This window comes from Rhagoletis pomonella, unplaced genomic scaffold, assembly GCF_013731165.1.
Source record: "Rhagoletis pomonella isolate Grant_MI unplaced genomic scaffold, Rhpom_1.0 Rhpom_scaffold_00006, whole genome shotgun sequence".
Classification (NCBI taxonomy): domain Eukaryota; kingdom Metazoa; phylum Arthropoda; class Insecta; order Diptera; family Tephritidae; genus Rhagoletis; species Rhagoletis pomonella.
The window spans coordinates 31,397,887-31,421,452 of record NW_023458560.1 but is presented as its reverse complement, the minus strand read 5'-3'; the positions used below and the strand labels follow the sequence as shown (position 1 = coordinate 31,421,452).

The 23,566-nt window shown below is 34.3% G+C and overlaps 3 protein-coding genes across 7 annotated transcripts in view; 1 reads left to right on the top strand and 2 right to left on the bottom strand.

Moving 5' to 3' along the window:
- Positions 1 to 2,776: 2,776 nt before the first annotated feature.
- Positions 2,777 to 14,952, bottom strand: LOC118740574 (protein MON2 homolog). Of its 2 annotated transcripts, none has more exons than XM_036472167.1 (22): positions 14,830 to 14,952; positions 14,098 to 14,229; positions 13,521 to 13,946; positions 13,329 to 13,454; positions 13,062 to 13,262; positions 12,750 to 12,984; positions 12,548 to 12,689; positions 12,350 to 12,476; positions 11,975 to 12,281; positions 11,614 to 11,915; positions 11,351 to 11,545; positions 10,657 to 11,045; positions 10,424 to 10,586; positions 9,940 to 10,365; positions 9,642 to 9,869; positions 9,423 to 9,577; positions 9,186 to 9,348; positions 8,837 to 9,121; positions 8,578 to 8,762; positions 8,033 to 8,506; positions 3,659 to 3,741; positions 2,777 to 3,571 (listed from the first exon to the last, which is right to left on the bottom strand). In XM_036472167.1, the coding sequence occupies exons 1-22, from the start codon at positions 14,950 to 14,952 to the stop codon at positions 3,363 to 3,365; spliced, it is 5,076 nt and encodes a 1,691-aa protein (XP_036328060.1). In that variant the 3' UTR covers positions 2,777 to 3,362. The 2 variants fall into 2 exon arrangements, with proteins under 2 accessions (XP_036328060.1, XP_036328061.1); XM_036472168.1 differs by lacking the exon at positions 14,830 to 14,952 and adding an exon at positions 14,371 to 14,404.
- A 357-nt stretch (positions 14,953 to 15,309) lies between these two features.
- LOC118740575 (TBP-related factor) lies at positions 15,310 to 16,495 on the bottom strand. 2 transcript variants are annotated; one of them, XM_036472171.1, is made up of 3 exons: positions 16,366 to 16,495; positions 16,211 to 16,299; positions 15,310 to 16,140 (listed from the first exon to the last, which is right to left on the bottom strand). In XM_036472171.1, the coding sequence occupies exons 1-3, from the start codon at positions 16,423 to 16,425 to the stop codon at positions 15,621 to 15,623; spliced, it is 669 nt and encodes a 222-aa protein (XP_036328064.1). In that variant the 5' UTR covers positions 16,426 to 16,495; the 3' UTR covers positions 15,310 to 15,620. The 2 variants fall into 2 exon arrangements, with proteins under 2 accessions (XP_036328064.1, XP_036328062.1); XM_036472169.1 differs by having other exon boundaries at positions 15,413 to 16,140; positions 16,211 to 16,302.
- A 602-nt stretch (positions 16,496 to 17,097) lies between these two features.
- LOC118740572 (abhydrolase domain-containing protein 2) overlaps positions 17,098 to 23,566 on the top strand; it is a 36,014-nt gene continuing 29,545 nt past the window's right edge. The window contains exons 1-2 of one of the 3 annotated variants that reach the window (XM_036472165.1): positions 17,098 to 17,244; positions 18,142 to 18,301. In XM_036472165.1, the coding sequence (XP_036328058.1) occupies positions 18,147 to 18,301 (155 nt within the window). In that variant the 5' untranslated portion in view covers positions 17,098 to 17,244; positions 18,142 to 18,146. Of the gene's footprint in view, positions 18,302 to 23,566 lie in introns of all 3 variants that reach the window. The other 2 variants (XM_036472164.1, XM_036472163.1) reach the window with 2 other exon arrangements.

Here is a 23,566-nt window from a genome sequence, read left to right as displayed (position 1 = left end):
TTCCTAGGTACCTCTAGAAAGTACTTACCAAATCTGAGCTCTTAATATTAACGGGAAGAATAGATGAGCATATTCCATTTTCCATTTTAAATTTGGTCTCATATAAAAATGGTCATATCTTATCACCAATAGATCGTTAAACCAGTTGCATCGTCAATATTTATAGAAAATTGAACGCTCTACAAAAATGGTCCCATATACTCTTTTCATTAATCTAACCATTTAAAAGATATTCAAGGTCAATGATTGAAGTATTTTAAGGAAAATAACTTTTTGTTTTGAATTTTGTAACTTACTAAAAAATAATTATCGTCAAATGAGTTTCAATTATTTCTATAGGGAATTAAACGCTCTATAAAAAAGGTCTCGTGTTGTTAATCGATTACTCTAACCATTTAAAAGATATTCGCAGTAGAACTCCAATGCCTACTGATTTTAATAGTTTTTTGATAAATATTTCCAATTTATCCATTTAATTTATGAATTTTGAGATAATTTATGATCTATTTCAGAAAAAGAAGTTTTTTATTTAAGAAATATCATCAAACATATCAGCAGAAAAAAAATTCTATTTCGCCATATGAAATTTTATAATTCAATACAGTATTGATACAAAAATATATTTTTTCTTTTAGTTTAAGTTATAAAAATTGACTTGATTGAAAATTTAATTGATAAACTCAAATTCTCATGAATATTGTCAAAATTAATAAATTGAATGGATAAATTGAAAATATTTATTGAAAAACTATTAAAATCAGGCATTGGGATTCTACTGCGAATATCTTCTAAATGGTTAGAGTAATCGATTAACTCCGATTAGCACCTTTTTTTGTAGAGCGTTTAATTTCCTATAGAAATAATTGAAACTCATTTGACAATAATTATTTTTTAGTAAGTTACAAAATTCAAAACAAAAAGTTATTTTCCTTAAAATACTTCAATTTTTGACCTTGAATATCTTTTAAATGGTTAGATTAATGAAAAGAATATATGAAATCATTTTTGTAGAGCGTCCAATTTCCTATAAATATTGACGATGGTGATAAAATATGACCATTTTTATATGAGACTAAATTGAAAATGGAAAACTATGATGAGCATAATCTTCCCGTTAATATTAAAAGCTCAGATTTGGTAAGTACTCTCTAGAGGCACCTAGGAACTAGTTTTCGTGTGTCGGATCCGAAAAAAAACTTGCTTTTTTTGACCCACCCTAATGTACATTCATACATACAAGCGTATTATTCACCCAAGATATTCTTGGATACAGACTTACTGACATTTAGCACATACTTAATTCAATGGCTATCAGGTACTTGAGTATCAACAATTCAAATTTAATACAACCGGCCAAAATTTGCGTAATATTAAACTTTCCATCTCATAATGACGTCTTTACTTTATCTACAACACTGTTCTGATGTTGTTGCTGTTGTTGTTGTTGTAGCAGCATACAAGCTCCCCAAAGAGTTTTTGGTGAGTGTTGCTGGAGTGACAGTTCTTGGCCAATTATAAATCTGGGTCGTTCCGGTTACGTAGACCCGACTGTCTGATGTCGTCATTGCTGCGTGCTTGCGTAGGTTGCTCAGTGTACTGGATTGCGTTAAAAAATCAGTTGCCAACAGAAAGTACACCCAAAGATAGTGCATACTAACCAATGACGAAAAATCGGTGTGTTGCATAAGAAAGGTCGGCTTCAATAAATTCGTATTTTCTTTGCTTTTGTTTTTCTATGCCTAAAACTTTGTTTTATTACTTTATCAATGGCTGAAAGTACAATAGGACAAGATATCGTGTATATGTATATATGTATGTATGTATTATTACTAGTATCAATATTTGTTTTTTTTTGTATCGATTTAATCTTATTAAAAACGTTCACTACAAAGATCTCTAAATTTAGTTAGTTGTATAATTAATATTTCATAGGTAATAACTTGCATTTTGTATTTTAAATTTTAATGCTTTTTTCAATTCAATGCTATATAATACGTTTTAAGACAAGTTAAAATATGAGGCATTTCATGTCACCGTGGCCACCTCTGTGCGCGACCTCTAAGGATTTGGATGAAAGTTGAAGAGATCGAAGGTCTAGGTGATGTGAATATACGTGCAGCATATTTTGCCGATATGACGTAGGGTTGCCTAATTACACGGTACATAAATTTTAAGAAAACGTCATACATACCTTTCTTTAAACCGCTGTATCTTGGAAACCTTTCAACGAAACTTAATGAAAAAAAAAAATTTATTTCTTCCGTCTTGTTATGGGCTTTAATTATACATTTTTTACATTAATGTGCAACGTATAAAAAACAAACAAAAATTAAGTAAACATTTTTCTTTTTGATATTTTTTTTTTGATTATGGCATTAAAAAAAATTTTTACATAAAAACATTGTCTATAATGTCAACTTTAAGTACCCAAATAGGCGTAATGGGCTACTTAGGCGTATGGACTCTAGATCGTCTAACGCTCGAGCAATATGATAAATAGACATTGAAATTTTATGAAATTGTATATTTTTGAAAGAGGAAAGGTGTGTTAAAAACAAAAACAATATGAATAAATCATATTAACTTTACAAAAGGCCTCAAATCATTACTCATTAGGTTTATTTACAATCTCTTCAACTTTCATCCAAATCCTTAGAGGTCGCGCACAGAGGTGGCCGCGGTAACATGAAATGCCCCATATACAAAGTGTGTAAACAAAAAAGTATTGTATTCAATAAAAATTTATATTACAAAAAAATAAAAAATAAATAAAAATAAATAAATAAAATATCAACGAAAAAAATTAGACTTGCCAAAAAATCAAATAATAAATACATATGTATGTAGAAAACGAGTGTGTATAAAAGTTATATGCACCGCTAGCAATTTGAAATTGCCTGTTTCTTTTTCTCGTCTAGCTGTGCTTTTATTTTAAAGGTACACTTTTGCTTTTTTCGCATTAGGCGTTACATTGGTCGATACGTACGTACTTAAATACACCACATACATACTTGTATATATGTAGCAAAAATATACATACTTGAATTTGAAAAGCGTGCGTGTGCATTTGATAACAAATTAGAATGTAATCGAATAGATAATTTATTATAGTTTATATAATACGTATGTATGTCTGTATGTCTATTTTTATGTATGTATGTATGTATATTTGTATTGTATAGTTAGCGTAACTATTACTATGCTCAAAATAAATATCAAACTTTTATGTTTATTCGCTTCGCTTGCATTGCGTGTCATTGTAAAAGTCCCATAAAGGTCATTGGTTCTGACGAATTTCATCGCCGGCTGCAAAATTTGTCTCTTCCTCTTCCTCTGCCTCTGCCTTCAATTGAACTTTATTTTTACTCTTGTCCATTTGATTGCGTTGTTGTATTTTGTAGCTTCGCAGTATTTGCAGCTTCGGTATTTAGACACTTTGGTGGTTGTAGTAGATCTGTGTATTGTAGCAGCGCTTCACGCAATGAACGCGACACCTCGGGCGATGTGGTCGTAGTGCAATCAACCAGATAGGGATATAAACCAATTAGCTGATCCCAAGCTGGCTTATTTACTAGTTAAGAATAAGGAAAGCAAATGCGTTTGTTGGAATACTTAAAATTAAAAAAAAAAAAAATCGTTCGTAATTGAAATGGCATACCTTTTGTTGGTGGCGCCTTTTTCATGGATACAACCAGAGTGGCGATGGCCTTAAGTACGAAGGAAATTTCTGAAAGGCGGAATCTGAAAGATTAAACAACAAACACATTACACACAGATGCAACAGAGTTTCAAAATTTCGGTGTTGAATTATATTTTGAAAATTTATTTATAAAGCGCTCGGCTTAAGACGCCACCTTTCTTTAACTTTTTGGGTTTTTACTAGCAGGGTAATTCTGACAACTGTCTTTGGAATTATATTGAAAGCTCTTTTCTGTCTTTCGAAAGACTAATTGCATTATCAGTTAACGAGGAGGTCTTAACGTTATTCTGCTTGTCTTTTAGAAATCAAATCCCTAAAAATCAAATTTTTCTTTTTAAAACAAAAAAGACTATAAATAAGAATACAATTTAATCAAAAGAGGAAAAATAAATACAACAAATTTCTAAAATTAATTGAAAAAAAATTTCTTTTTTAAACAATTAAATCTAAAAATTAAATCAAAAAAGAAAGAAAAATATGTTCCTAAAAATGAAGTAAAATTAAAAACAAATTATTTTTGAAACTTTAAAATTTTAAAATTTATTCTATAGAAAAATAAATAAATAAAAATCATTTGTTTCTAAATTTTAAGTCAAGTAAAAAACATAGTTTTCTTTTTAAAACAATTAGGTTTAAAAATTAAAAGAAAATTTCATTAAAAAAAGAAAAATTACATAAAAGTTTTTAAAAATTAAATGTTTTTTAAAATATTTCTTTTTAAACAATGAAAACTAAAAATTTAGCTAAAAAAACAAAATTATATTAAAACAACTAGTTTTTAAGCAAAAAACAAAAACCAACTTCAATTCTCATATAAAAATTTAAGCGAACCGTTAATTTCTTCATAATCCAATGATTGGATCTACATACATCAAAATAGTATGGGACCACCTCTGAAGTACCACCTTTCCTTAAAAAAAATGAAATATGGAAATCGGTTAACGTGGTCCAAAGTTAATCGGTAACATACATAAAAAAATATTCCGACGAATTGATAACCTCCTCATTTTTTCGAAATCGGCTAAAATTTAAAAACATTCCGCTGATCGAGGATTCGAACTTTGGATCTCTCGTACAACACGCCACTGCTTTCCTCACTCTGCCATTGCGGCTGTTGTAGTACTTAAAGTAAGTCAGGGAAACGTACTCTATCAGCGGGTTCGGACAAAAGGCAGAGGGGTGTTTATTGAGTTCGTTGATATCATGGGTAGAACTTTCACATACCGAACATACGTTGGTCACGTCGGGGTCTGGTCTGGTCCAGGACGTAATTGTGCCAGAGTCAGGGTCTCTCTTGGCAACTGAAAGTCCTTCTTCTTCAAATGATGGGGATTGAACTCCGATGATGACATTGACGGCACGCGAGCTAGTGAGGGTGGCAATGGTCTTCCGGTGTATTTCGTTAAATTTCAGTAAGTGAAAGTTAGGATGATCATATTTGGGCTTTGTTGCGGCTGTTTACTTTTTTTGAAATCGCGGTTGGGTGCGCTGAGAAAAAGAGCACACTATGAAAGGTGAGCCAAAGAATTTTTGGGTTGTTCACTCTCGAAATTCGTTCACTGTAGAAATCGATGTAAATTCCCAGCTGTAGTCTGACCTCTTTCGTCAAGATAGTAAAAATGCTTGCCGAAGATTTGGAAAGGAAAAAGAGAGAAAATTCGAAGATAAAGCCGTTTACTTTTGAGCAAAGATCATCAATTCCATTGCAGGACGCTAATGTTGAACAATCGTCAACCTGAGGTGGTTAGGAAGTTTCGAAATTTAAAAATTAAGCAGAAGCGGGCCGCTGTTATAGGACCCCTAAACCATACAAAAACATTGCGTCGGTCGATTGTGTGGTGTGTGGGGTTGTTTACTACTAAATTGCACAGTTATTGTACTAAAATCAAAATCATTTTGATATTTTGCTCATGGTTGTGTTATTGAACAATAATTTGTGTTGCGTATGGCGACAACTGCGAATTTTTTAGTAGTTTTGATATTTTGATGTCCAGATCGTGCTGTAAAATATGTAATGTAATGTGTAGTAATTTTAGAAATATTAGCTTTGTTTCTTAACAGATAATTATCGCAAATTATCACTAATTTCTGCTGGAAAGCGTTTCTTAACCCAAAAAACTAGCAGAAACTAGCAGCTCTCCCTCGTTCTTACGCTCTTATTTTTTTCGCTTTCCTCCTAATTTCTGCTAGTAAAATTTTTACTAGCAGAACCTAGCAGCTGTCAAAATGGATGAACAAAAATTCGCGCCAAATATTTTCAATAGTCTAATACATCGATCAGCTGTTTACTTGCTAGTTTCTGCTAGTTTTGCGTTTCTTTACTATTTCTTTATTTCGCTCTCTTTGAGCGTAATTCTCTCAATTTTCCCATTATTCTTCTTCCTGATAATTATCTGTTAGAAAAGAAAAGAAACAAAGCCATTAGGAGTGTACTCGTACGCCCAACTATCTAAAGTTTTAGAAAACTTTTACTGGTTTTGCGTTCTCGTACCCAAAAAACTTGCAAAGTAGGGGAAATTGAGAGAGCAAAATGTGAAAGAGAGCTGCAAATTTCTGCTGGAAAAATTTTTCCCAGCTAAAACTTGCAAGTTAGAAAATCAGCTGATCACAAACACATGTTTGTAAATAAACAAAAGAAAATATGGCCTTTTGGAGTTATTTATTGCAAATTTTATTATTAATGCTAGTATACAACGAAAAAGTGAGTAAATTTAATATGCACAACGTTTTTTGTGCTTATTTTTCGCTAATTTACTATTAATCTCCAGTTTGTTTACTTTAGTGTGTGCTGACTATGGTTGCCGTATGACATTTTTCGTTTGTACCATAATTTACCTTTAAATATACCAAAATAGATTTAAATGCAGCATGCTGAAATGTTGTTTTGCTGAAGTTTTCGGTTTTGGTACGTTGATTGTTGAAATGAAAATTTTATAATTTTAAAGCTACGTCTGTGCTATATCTATTACATTGTTTTTGGATCAATGATGGGTGTTTGGAGGAGATACTCTTGTTTTTGAATGCGTCACCAAGTGATATCACAAATAATTATGAGAAAAATAACTTATTCATATAATTAGTTTGTATTTTAAAAATATTTTTCTTATCGAAAACTATTCAATTGTACTGCTATCAATCTCGTTCATAAGTGAATATAAATGCTGCGTCAAACATTCGCGGAAAGTTGATATGGCTAGAGATACTATTCTATGCGAAGTCAATTTTGTTAATTGGATAAGATTTGTACCGTTCATTCGATTTTCAAAAATGAAAGGTCTTGGCCTCTAGATGTGCAGTAAGGTTATACTTTTTAGTAGGGTTGCCACCTGCTTATAAAATTATGATATTTACACCTTTCGCCCGATTTTCAAATATGAGGTGTCAAACGAAGAGGCTTAGCCAACAGATCGGAGAGTAGGGTTTATTTTTGTGAATAGGGCTGCCACCTTTTTATATGCCCTTGTTTTCAGTTGATTAAGTTAAGCGAAATTTGGACAAGTTTTTGCTATTTTTTCTTTTGTTTATTTTATGTTTTTATAAAAGTCTGACCCTTTACATAACCTGCACCACATAAATCCGCATTTCAAACTTCGTTCGAAAATTCAAAAAACTTTAACAATTACACCCAAAATGTCTTACTTTTTGTAGATACGCAGTTTTATAGCCCATTAAATTTTAGTAGGTTAAAGTGGAAATTTCTAGACGATATAAAATTGCGTTGATTTTTAATATTTTTTTTTTGCTGACGATGCTAGGCATTTGCTTCCTTATAAAATAAATTGTCGAGCATACTTTATATGGCAGAAAATGAACAACACTGTCGCAAAAAAAAAAATTAAAAAAATAGCGCGATTTCATATTGTCTTGAAATTTCCCCTTTAACCCACTAAACTTTAATGGGCTATAAAACTGCGTACCTAAAAAAAGGTTGAAATTTTTGGGCGCAATTGCTAAAGTTTTTTGAATTTTTGTACGAAGTTGGAAATGTGGATTTATGTCGTGCTGGTTATGTAAAGGGCCAGACGTTTTTTGGGAGAAACGAAATCACCATTGGTCTTAACCTTAAACTTCTGCGTATCAAATTTTCTATAATTCACTGTCAACATTATTGAAAGCGGCGATAGAAAAATTGCAAGTTTGGGGAATTTGTATGCTGTTATAACAACAACAACAAAAAAATGGAAAATGGATACACTTCCGTTACATCGCAAGTGTCACACAATATCCGTAGCGATATTTTAATTAAATGCCCTGCTAAAGAAGTTTCTCTTCAAAAATGTGTGTACTCCTTCATAGACATAAAAGTAATACAAAACTTTACAATTTACTTACCGAGGCAATGGACACTTTCCACTCTGCCGTTCGTCGTCATTGAAACGCTTCAAAACTTCTTGGAATCGATGTAGCAAAGCAGTAACCGCCAAGCGTCCAGCGAAATCCTTCCCACCACCACCTGTCATATTTGTGAAAACATTCGAATTCAATGATGCATTCACCCCCGCAGCTGTTGCCGATAAACGATTATTATTGCATGTATCGTCCAGCAGCGAAAACTGTAGCAGCGTTTCAAAGCATGTCTTTGCAAAAATTTCACGTAATTTCCAATCAGATTCATAACAAATATTCGAGTCAGATGCGGAATGTATGGAGCCCTTATTGAGTAGCACAACAATTTGCATAATGAACTGATGTGGCATTTCGTGTGCGTGCGGTAAAACTTCGTCACGCAACAGTTCAATGACCTGACAATCAATTGTTTCGTCCAGCACTATTTCTTCAAGGCCACGATCTTCTATAGTACAAATGCTACGAATGAAAAGTAATTGTTTTGAATTGATAGAGCGGAAAGATGTGTCTACGTTTGATGAATGACTCACCTCGCGGGAAATAAAAATTTATCGAGTGTGTCAGCCAAATCATCCCACATGCCTGTAAAATAATTAGGTTTAGCACGTGCCACCTTCAAACCCGTGAGTAGGACTGTAATCAAGCTAGATATAGCTAATTTCCATGTGCTGGACGAAAGACACTTGTACTTCATGGCAAGGGGAGTGCGGAGTGCCTTTTGAAATGAATGAAAAAACAGTATTAGTATGTGTATAAGCGTTTTCTTTTCTGCGCCATAACGAAACGCACCTTGATGATTTCATGTAAAATATTTTCCTGCATAACACAATCCTCCATGGCGGTACACTGATATAATTTCACGCATATGGAAATCGATTTCTCGCCAAAAGGTATAAAATTCATGCTGACCATTTCCACGGAAGCATTGTTTGTGTAATGGTTCGCAGTTTTGACATACTTGTGCTCGACGCCGGCATATGCAGGTGGGGCGCAAGCAAACTTACTAAAAACCAGTAATTGCCGGAATATAACAGGAATCATATGTTTCAAATTAGAGTCGTCTTTGGTGGCTTCCTACATAAGAATGTCATAAAATAATTTTCTTATAGTTGGACTGTAACTAAATACAATCAAGTACCTTTTGTATGAGATCCATACAATCGAGTATGCCATCGTGTAATGGCGTTAGCAATGAATCCGACACAGAGGACATTATATAGGGAACGGCATCAGTTTGCACGGGTATGCAGACCGCATTCGTTAGCACAATGCAAAACTTTTCAAAGTCAGGTAAGGTAAATCTGCATGATTTTTTTTTTTAGAAATTAAACTCACTGAAATTTTATGGCTTAAATTTTAAAGCGCAACTTCTCACCTTTGTTGTATGTGCTGGAAAATGGCTGGGAAAATTTGTATTAGCGCTGTTAAAAATGCCTGACTAGGCACATAAAACTCCTCTTGGGCATCGTTGTTTTTCGTTGTGATCTTTGTGCTTTCAATGCCGATATTCAGCCAAATATTCCATGCAATCTACATACAAAGAAGTAATAAGAGTTTTGAAAAGCTGCCAAACTTTCCGCTAAACTCAACTAACCGTCCAAATTTCCTCATCATTATCGCGAGCTGTCTCCTCGTCAGTAAGTGGCGACGGCGACAATTTGTCTGCATTGTGATACATAATTTCTTGAAGCGATTTTAGTGCGGCCAGCGAGACTTCACCATTTTTACTCAAGGCAGCATTTTGTATGAATTCCAAAACAAGGGACCAAGCACGTTCAAAATCCCCCAGCATTTGCAACAAATCCCGCTTAGTATTGAAAACCTACTTTACAAAAATAAATGTGTAAACATATATTCATGTCAAATCTTCCAACACTTCTGCTATGCATTACCCTGCACACCCCCGAAAGTGTAAGAACTTGTGTCTCCGCCCATTGCTTTTGTGCTGTATTTCGTGAATGATGTATCAATATATTGCCGCTGGCATCCACCTTTTCATTGCTTGCCGAACTGGAAAGCGCACGCACATTATCCAGTAGTGGAAATAGAACTTGCCAAACGAGCGCCTGCCATGTGGGCGGATTCAACAAACTGCCATGCGCTGAGATTGTGGAGAAGAGCGTTTGACCAGCAGATTTGCGTACCGCTGGACGTAAATCCACACACAGATCACCTAATTTAGCATACAAGCACATCCAAAGTTTGTCGAATTGAGGCATTTTTACAGTTCCTGGAAAATCAGGTAATATAGCGCCATCATCAACCTGCGTCGACATTAATTTCTCTTGGTTTTGATTAAAGAAGTCAGAAATGTTCCACTGTAAAGTAAAATTATAGTTTTAGCTCATATTCTTTGTAATACAGTGTTCAACACACCATTAAACCAATTGCTGTTAGGGAAATATTCAACTCTTGCGTTTGCGAACCGAATTTTGCGGCAGTGCCTATGCAAAGCGGTAGGCAACGCCAAGGCATTACAGTCAAAAAATCCGTGATTACCAACTGAAGACACTGGAATGCGGTACGTATTAGCGGCTCACTAAAATTATGAAATGCAAATGTATAAATATTTCTTTGAAAATAATACCAAACAAAGCACGCCATTTTACCCATGATGCTCATTTACTGCGCCAATGATCTCGATTATAGCCGGCCAACCGAATGATAATATTTCACCTGCGCCATTGAGTATCTGCAGAACGCAATCGAGTTGCCTTTGACGCACATCTGCGTGCATTACAGTCGACAATTCGGAGAGCGGACTAAGCAACATTGTTTGTAATTCCATATTTTCCTTTAGCGGCACTGTGTGTTTGAACTGCAGTGCTGATTTTACCAAATAAGTAATTGCTTCTACGCCCCATTCACGCATGCGTATGTGACGATGCTGGCAAACCTCAAGCAAGTGATTGGTAAGTGGACGCCATAGTACTTCAATGCGTGGCATATTCACAAGACCGGTCTCAAGTAGTTTAGCGACAGCGAATAAGGAGGGTTCCTAGCAACGGTGAAGATTTTAATAAAATTATGGATTTTTTTTGTCATTTTTTTATTTTACACTATCAGCCGTATTATAACAAAGTCACACGCCTTAGCTTATCACTGCTGTGATTTCTACTGAGCCTCAAACTTTGCCGCTGCAATCAATATGCTGCTAAAGCACGAAATTTTAAGTTTTTTTTTGTATTTTTCTAGCATTTAAAATCGAATTTTTGTGGCTCATTTTGCGGCGCACTAGAAATCATAACAGTGATGAGCTAAGTTTTGTGACTCTGTTAGAATAGAGGGGTAAATACTACTTACCCTATTCGCATAGGCGAGTTCCATAGCTTCATGCGACAATTTACATAAAGCATCGATGAGATGATGTAGTGCAACATCGTCCAAATACTGGCTGGATTCAAAAAGTTGACTCAACATTTGTGACAGCACTGGCAAATCGGCCATGACTGCAGTTTGTATGCCCACATTTGCTTCGACAGCAGGTTTTGGAAAAGCCTACATTTAACAAAATTAAATATTTATTTGCATGCCGTCACTCAGTGCATAACTTAGAAGATACTCACTTGCAAACTACCGCCAGTCGATGGTTTCAAACCCAAAATCCATACCAAGTGTTGCAGTGTCTGTAGCACATTATGCCAGGAAGTGCCCAGTATGCTGCCATTACTGCGCGCCAAAAACAAAATAGCACGCATACATTGTAGATTTTTAGTAGTCAACATGACTGGTGCTTGCATTATGCTGTGTGGTAGCGAAGCGCTTGGCAATGGTGTACCCACGGCAACAATTTGCTGGCGGAAGTCTCCCTCATTGCAAGTATTTATAAATTGGTTATTCAAATCTTGACTGTTGCTGCGTGCATGACCTGCGGGAACATCAATTTTTATACGCGCTTAATATAAAATTTTACAAACTCTTAAATACCCCGCAAGTCTGCTTCCATATGCACATTGTTTGCAAATATTGCCGCTGCATAGTGTGGTGGGAAGGAAGCACGACAAATGGCCATTATAAAAGCGTCACGTGGGCCCAGCAATTCCAGCATGCCACAAAGTGCTGCATAATTCTGCATAGCTTTTAAAATATTATCCGTTGTAGTCTCATCGATTGAGGCATCTACTAACGGTACGAATGCTGAGAGCAAACCGGCCCAACTGGAGTTGATCAATTGCAAGCATAGCGGCTTGTGCTCCTCCTCAGTTATGATGGCAGAGTTGTGTGTTGGCTGTTGCTGCAACAAATTAGAAATTTTTGTCATCTCATTAAAAGCTGTTGGGCTTTTCTTAGTATTTAACTAACCATTTCTGGCGTACGCTGTATAACGCCGCCGATAGAGCGTGTTATGTCCAAGAGTATAGCATAAGCTACAGAGACACCATAACTGTCGGGTATGTTAGGTGCCTCCAGCTTGTCTAGCATCTCCAAACTATAAATTAAAAAAAAACGAATGGGTAAATGATGAAGTGTGTTTTAATAATTAGTTTACTGTTAACTTACTAAACAGATTTCGCTACACCAGGCGGAAACGTGGCAATCAGCGACAAGTAAACGCCACGGAACATAAATCCACATTGATTGCCGGCATTATGCGCTGCGGTAGGATTATTTTGATTGGCTGCTGGAAGCTGCCCGTTTTGCACTACGAAGAGAAACCATTATTAACGTAAAAAAAAATTGCTCAAAAATATATTGTGCTTACAAGCTGCCGCATTTATTAACGAATAACGCACATAAGTGCCCAATGCTGAGATCATATCGTGTACAATATTGGTTGCATGATTTTTCAGATCATAGGACTTGCAAAAGAATGCAATTAAATTAGGTTTTGTGGCAAGTTTATGTATGACCTCCAAAGCCAAAGCGCGTTGCCAGTGCGGCTTATCAGGATCAAGGAATTTGATGATCAATGATAGGAAAATTTCACACTCAGTAACCTGTGCGTGGTAATGAAATAGTAAATCATTAGTTATGCAAAAAGAATAAAAAAAAAAATCAAAAACGACTCGCGTACCAATATTGTGTGGTATTTTTGTATAAGAATGGCTACTAAGCGCAATAAACGCATACTGATCGGAAAGTAGGGTTTGTCATTGGGTACCGCAGTGTTGCCATTGCTAGGCGGCGGCACTTGACGATGTTTTACGTTTGGAGAGAACAGTTTTATAACCAACGCACAAACGCGTTCCTTAAGTAGTAAACGGAAATCGTTATTCTGTAAGAAAAATATATGAGTTTGCACTTATTTTGATTTTTATGCTTCGAATGCCAACCGAGTTACCTCATGGAATACTGCGCTGAAATTAGTTAATACTGCTTCGAGTAATTCTAAGCCAAAAGTGCGCGTCATTTCTGTCATGCCAATGAGCCAATAGGGCTGATCAGCATTCACCAGCTGTACGAGGTCCTGGTACAAAAATAAATTTTTTATTGATATTAATTTTATCCAAAATAGTACTTCAAAGACGCTTACTTGAAAGAGGAAAAATGCATCTGCTGCAAAGGTTTGCATATCAGCATTGGCCGCCGCGCTGTTTTCGCCATCCACAATTTCTCTATTAGCATTCTGCGCCGCATCCTGTATAGACGCAACTGAATCTTTCTCCAAATAGACACGTTCAAATACCAATGAAACAAGTTGTCGAATCGTAGCACCCGCGGTGTTGACAATCGTCGAATTCTTTGTATAATGTAGTCGAAAACATAAGACCAAGGATTTGGCCAAAGTTTCGCCATGCACTACGGTGTTGGTAGTCAGCAGCAATGTAACCGTTTGTAAGACCTTCACCTCTTCGATGTTGTTTTCCATAAGCATCCACAATGCATCTGTTATATAGCGTGCGCCTTTTTGGTCAACCACCTGCTGGGTGATAAGGCGCTGCATCATACCGAGGCAATACTGCAATATATAAAATACAAACATTGACAACCATAATCACGATCAAAGCAACGATAAGATAGGTAGCAATGGTTTTGCCGGTAAAGTAACTTCTAAGTAAAATTGTGTATACACATACAAATGTATGTACGGGCTTGAAAATATGACTCACCTTTATGATTTTCAGGTCTTTGGTTTCACATCCTTGCACAAGTGGATATAGAATTTGGTTCACAGTGTAATAAACGGATGTTTGCTGATTATTGCTAGCAGCACTTAGCTTCGAAATAGCCTCTTCGCATGACTGGAAAAATTCCGGTAAAAATGACGTTGTAAGTAAAAATTGAAAAACAAAAATTAACAAAATATGAACAAATTATAAACGTTCAATTTACAATTGCCTAGTTATTTTTAGCAAAATATAACCATTCATTAATATATTTACCAGGTTGCATTTGGCTAACAATGAGCTACTAACACTTAATACATATCGCACACGATTTTCAAAAGAGACACAACTCAAATTTTGCATTTTTGAAGTTATGCGCTAAAAATGTACATAGATGTTTTATTTACTTTGCAGCAAAAGCTGGAGCGAATTTTTGTAATAATTTCTTGAAAAAAAACGAAGGTAAAGTTTCCATTGCCCATATTTTTAGCATGTGCTAAGAAATAGTTTTTCGCATTTTCTGACAAACGTGTAATTTTGAGTTGTGTCACTTTTAAAGATCGTGTGCGATATTTTTGTATGAAGAATATCTCTTGCTGCCACCCCCACGCACGCTGCACCTAGTAGTGGCACAAATTTTCGACATCCCCACCCCATTGCGCCACAAAAACAAACGCATATTTGTAGTAGTGGGAATCTCATATTACACCTTTTTTTGATAAATTATTAGCTCACCTCTTTTATTAATGGATATTTCTTTTTCGTTTCCAGGGAGAGTGTCTTAAAGTCTGCACGTAGGGCCTCCACAAATTTATGCACCGACTCATTACCACCCGTCGAGGTGCGTACGAAAGACATTTTCACGTCTTAATTTTCAAGCTTAAACAATGCACAAAACAAATATTACTTCTTTACGCAGCTTCTAATACTCTGCATCACAATTTAATTGCTGTTTTTATTGTTTATAAAGATGCAAAACACAATATTTTTTTCGTTGAAAAAACTGCATAAAATTTGCCAAATACGTTTTCTTTCTATACGGTGTGTGTGGTTGTGTTGTTTCTTTTATCCATTTTGACAGCTGACGTGACAACATTGCGTTGCAGAGCCACTGTAGTGTAAATGAATGGTCAAGTGTAGGGATGCCGTGCCAACGAAATGTAAACGAATTTGTTCCAAGTGCATAAATGAGATTTTCAAAAATTTAAAAACACATTTGTTCAAAGCAATTTTATTGATTTTCTTATTTTCCTCAGTAATTCTCCGGAACTGAAAGTTATTAAGTCTATTTCATAAAAAAAGCATTTAAATATTTGTATCATGTTCTACATATTATATAAGCGCACAACTTCAACCTTTGTAAAGTCGTGTCCGCTCCTTACAGCGAAATCGGTTTTAACTACATTACAATAAATATGCAAATAAACAAGATAGGTAAACATATGTCCATAAATATTGCCATATAGCTAACGTAGCACACGAGACACAGTAAAAAATAATTCCTTACAATACTACATGCAACAGCCTTAATTCTTTCGGAAGCTAAGTAAGGTAGGATATATCTTATCTAGACAATCCATTATATCCTTCCGCGCTTTGGCACCGGTAAATACAATTTTACCATTGACGAATATTAAAAGTACCATCCGCGGATTAACCATCCTATATATTAGGCCAGGAAACAGTTCAGGCTCGTATGAGCTAAATTGACCATGCATTTGATTTAAGTTTTCCAGGCGTATAGGGAACCTTAAGTCTACAGTGGCTACAATATTTTGTAGTTTGAAATCTACAAACTTCACGGGATAACCGAGCTTTTGTAGAATTCGTGCAAATTTTCTAGCGCCCAAATTGGCTTCACCTTCGTTGCGTGCTCCTGTGCAAATTATTTTGCCGGTGCGGAATATAAGCGCTGTACAGCGTGGTTCTCGCATGCGCATTACAACGCCATGAAAGCGTGATGGCGTATATTCAGAATTACGAGTGCGAAAATTTATATCCTGAAGATTCAATTCGCAAGCAACTGAGACTGTGGCTACCACGTTTCTATTAAATTGAAAGAAATATTATTCACCGGTATTTGGGTATTATGGTTTTTGTATATGAATATACTCACTGCAGCTTTACTTCATGCTGTACATCTTTGGGTTCAACAAAAGGTGTGACGGCCGGCTGCTGCGGTTGTAGCGTGCTATGTGGATTTGGCTGCTAATTTTGGTGTGGCAGTTTATTATGGTTATTTATCAAGTATATATTCTTACTTTAACTTACTTTATTATGCGCAGGAGCTTGTAACAAATTGCGTAAAGACGACTCATTTGTTGAATCCATAATGTTTTATCCAATATAAACAAAATGCAAATTGCAGCTTGTCAAAAATAAGGAGCAAAAAGGAATGGTAAATTGACAGCTGACGATAAATTGACATTTCTTCTTCTTGCTAGACAAATTCATTCGTCACAGAGATGCATTTTGTTACGATTAATTTTATAAATATGCAACGTTTTGCAAAATAATATCATAGGAACATAAGCAAATGTAATGAAACTAATTTTATAAAAAAACTTGTATGATGAATGTTGGTATGAAGGTAAGTACTTATTTGGGTATTTTTCGTACTTAAAAACAAAGTAAACAAGAGAAAATCATACATTTGCTAATTAAATTCATTAAGTCCCCTTTCAGACACGTCAAGTCTTGCTTTCAAGTCTGCTCGTTCGTAGGCGAAGGATGTGAGAAGAGAGGGGAAGAGTACAGATACCTCCGTACCGTCAATTCGTTTCAAGTTTTCTTGTCTCTTTTGATCTTTTCGTTGATCCCCATTTAAAGAACCAAGGACTTGAATTCAATTAAAATTGACGCGTGTGGAAGCAAATAGAAAACACAAAAGAGAATGCGAAAAAATTGCTTTCAATCTGAAAGGGGACTAAGCGAATGGCGCATTAACGTAACAAAAATCGACAATGCAACCTCAGTCGTCTTATTAGTCAAATTGGAGTATTGCGATACAAATTTGAGAATAGTCAAGCGGTTCAGTTGTGAGTGGATTCTCGGAAAAAATATAAAGAAATATAAATAAATATATATATATGTGTGCACAAATTTGTAGTAAAAGCAATCAAAATTTGTGGTTCCGATAGAAATTTCACTGTGAGTTTACAAAGCATTTTCGTGGCCGTAGATTTATAACGTGTTCAAATTTCTGGAAACAAAACAAAAGCGCAAATAACGCCATAGATAGAAAATAAAGAACCATAAATAAGACCGAGGAGAAAATACGAGTGGCTATTTTTCCAAATTTTCCATTCGCTGAATTTTTCTTCATTCGTGTGAAAAAAACGCCTTAAATATCCAGACAGGAAAGAAAATTGAGTGCAGAAAAATCAAACAAAAAATTTGAATATGTGCATTGGTTCTGTTGCAAATTAGTAGCGTAATTAAATTTTGAAAGCGAAACGAATGCTACAATAGTGAAGTGCTGGCAATTTCTGCAACAAAGTCGAAGATAGAACCAATTGTATTAACTACATACATAGATAGTGCACAAGACTCCGTGGAAGAACGTGAGGAGGCGTTAACAAAGAAAAAATAGCAAAACAAGTCTGTAAAGATAAAAGTGGAGGCGTAAAAGGGGAGAAATAAACTTGAATGAAAATCTGCCGGGTTGACGGTTGCTCATTCACGTCTTGAAAATTGCTATAAAACAAAAACCTGAAAAAGCACTCAAAATAAGAACTTATTTTCGGCGATACGCAGCACGACGTTTCATTCAATTGCGAAAACTATGTGAATACATTTACATATACTTTGATATTAATTTTAAAATCTTTATAACACACCACTTTACTTTAAGCGCTTTGCTTGATAGCAAATCTATTGTTTTTATTAAAAAGTTTCGTAAGTACCCTTCGTGCATGCTTCCGAAATTGTTGCTGCGTTTCCATCTATTCCTGGATGATATCCTAAAATCAAAAAACGAACTAATACAGATCATCTCCGATTTTACACTATTCTCATTCGATCACATACACTTGATCAAATTCATAGCCAAAATGTCGACTGCATTCCTCACCGCCATTGCGGTTATAATGTGCATCCTATTTCGTATACTAAACGTTAACAGTCAGCCTCTGAAGCCAAGCGTTTGGTGTTTGGATCAACAGTTCCTGGATTGTATTTACAAAATTGCACCAGTACTGAGAGAACCGTAAGTAAATGGGGGAAAAAATATTCAGTAATTAAAATATTCAAATAAATCGATAGGTACCACCTTGATAAAAATATCATGGGTACTACATATCAGACGAAATTTGATAGGAAAATTCCATGATTTTCGATTCGTCTGAATATAAGAATACCTACCTAGCAAACACAGTTTCAAACGTTTGAGAAAAATGTATTTCTCAATTTGATATCAAATGTTTTTCTCAAATGATTCTCAAATTGAAAACGAGGTTTTTACATTTGAAATTCATTTGAGGTTGATTCGAAGAAAGATTCAAGTATCAAACGATATAAAAAATGCGCAGTTAAATCAAAAATTGTAAGAATAAAATTAAGTTCAATTGAAAAAAAAACAATGAATAGAAAAACATTTTCAAATACAAAGGGCTACAAATAATGAATTTGAAGAAGCTGCAACCCTTCAAGACGAATTTATTATAAATTACTTTATCTTAATTGTTTCGTTTGTTATGTACATACATATGTACATCGCGAAGAAAAAATAAATATGAAATGTACATTTCCTATAATAAACATTGGTAGGTGGGCTTTCAACCCCTGAAATTGATCAAAATAGGGTACCATTAGACGCCTCTGCACCCCTGTAACAAGAATCCGAAAGCGGAAATTAACTTTTTTTACCCGATCAAAAGTTATTAAGAAAAAACTTTTTCGCAATAGCACCTTTTTTTAATCACCTAATACACACACAAACGCACAAATCGCCCATATTTCACCATACATACAACAACAATACTTCATTTTAGCCACATATGTCAAAATATCGCTAAATATATCGCTAAAACCTTATACAGTATCGGTCATATCTATAGCACGCCATTTCAAAGTGATATTGTGTGCCACTTATGTTTATTTATTTATTTTTAAGAATTTTCAATTAAAATATAGTTTTTTCTCTAACAAAACCCATATAAACCCAAGTTTAACAATTTGTAGAATACTACAAAAAAGTGCAACAAATTTTCATATAAATTTCAAACTTTTTTCTCGGAAGTGTTAGAATTTTTCTGAATACACAGTTTTATAGCCCAATCAATTTTAGTCTGATAATGTGCAAGGTTCAAGTGGCTAAAGGTGACCGTTGATTTTTTAGAATTTTTTTCGCCAAAGGTGTTGCGGTTTTCTTCCATATACAAATAAATTGAGTTTATTCATTATATGGAAGCCAATGCGACAAAAAAAATTCTAAAAAATTAACGGTAATTCGTAGCCACTTGAAATTTGCACATTATCAGACTAAAATTGCAGGGGCTAAAAAACGGTGTACTAAAAAAAACTCTAACACTTCCGAGAAAAAAGTTTGAAATTTTGTTGCACTTTTTTGAAGTTTTCTACAAATTGTTAAACTTGGGTATATATGGGGTTTGTCTGAGAATGAACTAAATTTTAATTGAAAATTCTTAAAAATAAATAAATAAACATAAGTGGCACACAATATCACTTTGAAATGGCATGCTATAGATATGACCGATACTGTATATTTTATTTATTATAATGTAAACAATTTTGGCGTGCTCAACGCAAAATTCACCTGCTGATGTGCGGTATTGCCCCTCTCTAGCACTCCGAATTAATACAATTACCCAACGTCTACATCTACCAACTATTTCCGCGTGCCTTAAAGAATGTGGTTTATAATGCAATGCAACCTTGTTTCAGAATTTTGAATTCTATAAAATCGCGCGATTTTTTATTACAAATTTTCGCCTGCGTCGCTTTTTTCAATAAAAATCGATACTTCGATATATAATGAAAATTTGTAATAAAAAATCGCGCGATATCCTATCGATACTTCGATATATAATGAGATTTTTTAACTGTTTAGTTATTTTCACTATTAATTATCCCACATAACAGTCTGTACTCCGTGTAAACATATTCAATATTTATTCCATTCAGATTGAGTGGCAATAGCGCACATCAGCAGGTGAATTTTGCGTTGAGCACACCAAAATTGTATACATTTTAATTAATAAAATATATAAGTTTTTAGTGATATATTTTGCGATATTTTGACATATATGACTAAAATGAAGTATTGTTGTTGTATGTATAGTGAAATATGGGCATTTTGTGCGTTTGTGTGAGTGTAGTAAGTGAATAAAAAAAGTGATATTGTGGAAAAGTTTTTTGTTAATAACTTTTGATCGGGTAAAAAAAGTTAGTTTCCGCTTTCGGATTCTTGTTATTGGGGCCCAGACGCGTCTTTCCAAAATTTTGACCAATTTTGGGATAATTACCTAAATTTTATTTCCACATTTGAAGTACAATTGATAAATAACATTTGAAATTGATTTGAGAGTTAACAATATTCTCAAATGGAGATCAAACTCTTCTCTTTATTGAAAGCTGTAATTTTAAAATCAATATAAAATCATTTTCAAACGGTTGACATATGAGAAAGGCTTTGATTTCAAATCATTCTCAAGTGTATATCACACTTAATTGTTTGCTGGGTACATGCGCCTCAATACTTATATATGTACGTGCAAAAATACTTTCGTTATCGTCTAGTAAAACTCTGGCAGCTATGACTAAAATTTATAAGGATGGATTAAATCCACTGATTAGAGGCCAAACATGTACTCGATTTAAAGATTATGGAGATGCTCTCCGCTCTTAAATGGAATTAGTTTCTAGATAGACGTTATACCTAAATATTTTAATAAACATTTTTACACGCCAACGAATCACAGTAGTGAATATTTCGCATTAATAAAAATTTGCACTTTATTATCTTTCAAGCGATTGACAAGTTGGATTTTTAATGATATGAATCAGAATTTATTATCCGCACCTGGTTCATGTGATCAGTGTGTGATGGCGTTTCATCGATATAGGTAGTAACGGATGGGGAGAATAGTTAATGTACATATACACATATGTATGTACATATGTGCCTATAAATTAATACACCCATATACATACATACATATAAAAAATATTGTTATTAATTAGTTGATGCCTTTAGTTATATTAATGTATACCTCTTAAACATTTTATTAATAGCCTAAAAGCATTTTAATCAAACTAGCCAGATAATGCATACATACGCGTGTCACTGTTTTCCAAAGAAGTAAGTTTGCATAGTACGAGTAAGTTAAATAATAAATAGTACCTATATAATAATGAAAAATAATTATATAAAATAATAATAAATTAAATTCATTGGCAATATTTTGTCTAATGAAGTTATAAATGCATTTATTCATCAGTACTGCCAGCTTCGATTAACATTCTTTATATCACTTTCTCACAATAATTTTTAAACTTCAGATGACAAGGGCTGTTTTGTTTTCTTTGTGTTGCTTCGCATGCCCATTATTAGGGGATCAGAAATCAAAAGAAGCCCATTCATCACACCTGTGTTGCAGGTTATGCGCGAAAACTTTCTGATGTAGTCTAATCTAAAATGCTTATTACGCAGTTCTGCAGCTTCCTCAGATAGTTGGCCTATGGGAAGAATAGCTTTCGTTTTCCGAGCAGCTAACCATTTCTGCTTACATACAATGTAAATGTAGATATTTGATTGAGGAGAGCTTTTGCTTCACATCTGTTATGCCTGTATCATCATTTCAACATTCAGAAAAATTCCAAAATTTTTCGTTTAAAATTCGAACTTTTAACTATGAAATTTTAGAATTTTAATATAACCAACAATGTGCAGCTAAAAATTTCCGTTGATTTTGTTTTTAATATTTTTGCAGCCGGTTTTTTTATTTTTTTTAATGTAACAATTGCGATTTTTATAAACTGGCCGAAAACGAAACGTTTTACATATTTGTTTTCAAAAAAAAAAAAAACAAATCCTCCAAAATGAAAAAAATTTGCCTTTTCACTAACCCTAATTTTTTCTATGACTTTTGGTAATTTACTAAAGTGGTAACCCTGCTTGAAACCACAGGACTTTAAAAATAATGATATCTGAGCGTTTCGAAAAATCACGCGACACTCGTAGACGAACAGTAACTTTCGAATAAGCGCACGGCGTTTTGAGTAGCGCTAGCGAGTTTAATTTTTTTTTTGAAAGTAGTGCCAAAATTTTTTTTAAAGTAACAAAACAGGGCAGATTACTAATTAAAAAAAAAAACATTTTTGGCCATGTTTTAGGGCCCAGTACGACTCTGTGCGCTGTCTAAAATTGATAGGTACCAAGGCATATCAAACAGGTAGTAGCATTAGAGCAAAACAACATTTGCTTGTATTTTGTTGTTGCTCTGGTGTCGAAAGTGTCAAAAACTGTTCGGATTTTTTTCTTCTAAATCAAAGGGTGCCATGTCAAATACAAAAAAAAATAAAGAATTGAAATTGGAAAAAATGAAAATTGTTGCAATTTTCTGTAATCAGCGGTTGTGCTGCGTTCCAACAGCTGCTATTCAATTGCTTGTTTTGTATGGAAAAAGGTTTCACATGCAAATAGATTTTAATATAAGAATTTAGAGTTTTGTGAGAAGAAATTAAAAATATTTGACATTTTCGAGACCAAATAATTTAAAACCAAGTAAGAAAGTCTAAGTTCGGGCGGAGCCGAACATTAAATACCCGGCGCAAGTATTAAATATATGTTTTCCACCTTTCCGAAAGCTACCGCTACATGATAAGCCGGGGTGTATACATTTTAAGTAAATTAGCGTCCTTAAATTTCGAAATATTGAAATTTCAAGCATATCTGAAATTTACCGTTATATGAAAAGCGGCCTCAATTTTAGTCCGATTTCAACAATTTTCAACGGTTTGCTTTTATGTGGCAAGCACAATAACTATACCGAGCTTGGTACAAATTGCTTGAACAGTTAGCGAGATACATATATGTGATCACAAGTGGGCGGTGCTACACCCATTTTCCAAAATTTTGTCATAAACGTATTTCGTGGTAAAGAATTGTTGCAATCATCAATTTTGAATAAATTAGCTTCAATATTTACTGATTTATCGAAGATTTTGTATTTCTCGAAATTACCGTTATATGGGATGTGGGCGTGGTTATTGTCCGATTTTAGAAATTTTCGGCCAGTTGGTATGCTGTACCAGGACCAACAACTGTGCCAAGTTTGGAAGAAATTGGTGTAGCGGTTACCAAGATATACACATGTAACCATAAGTGGGCGTGGCTACGCCCATTTGCCAAAATTTTGTAATATTCTTATTTTTCGTCTAAAACTCATTGCAAATATCAATTTTGAGTGAATTATCTTCAGTAGTTACTAAAATATCGCAGTTTTCGTTT

Coding starts and splice junctions, on each gene's coding strand:
- LOC118740575 (XM_036472169.1), bottom strand. CDS start 16,425: ATGGATTCAACAAATGAGTCGTCTTTACGCAATTTGTTACAAGCTCCT. Junction 16,303..16,365: donor AAGCTCCTGCGCATAATAAA/GTAAGTTAAAGT, acceptor CACCAAAATTAG/CAGCCAAATCCACATAGCAC. Junction 16,141..16,210: donor CAGCATGAAGTAAAGCTGCA/GTGAGTATATTC, acceptor TCAATTTAATAG/AAACGTGGTAGCCACAGTCT.
- LOC118740574 (XM_036472167.1), bottom strand. CDS start 14,952: ATGTCTTTCGTACGCACCTCGACGGGTGGTAATGAGTCGGTGCATAAA. Junction 14,230..14,829: donor AATATCCATTAATAAAAGAG/GTGAGCTAATAA, acceptor GAATTTTTCCAG/TCATGCGAAGAGGCTATTTC. Junction 11,916..11,974: donor TATGGAAGCAGACTTGCGGG/GTATTTAAGAGT, acceptor ATGTTCCCGCAG/GTCATGCACGCAGCAACAGT.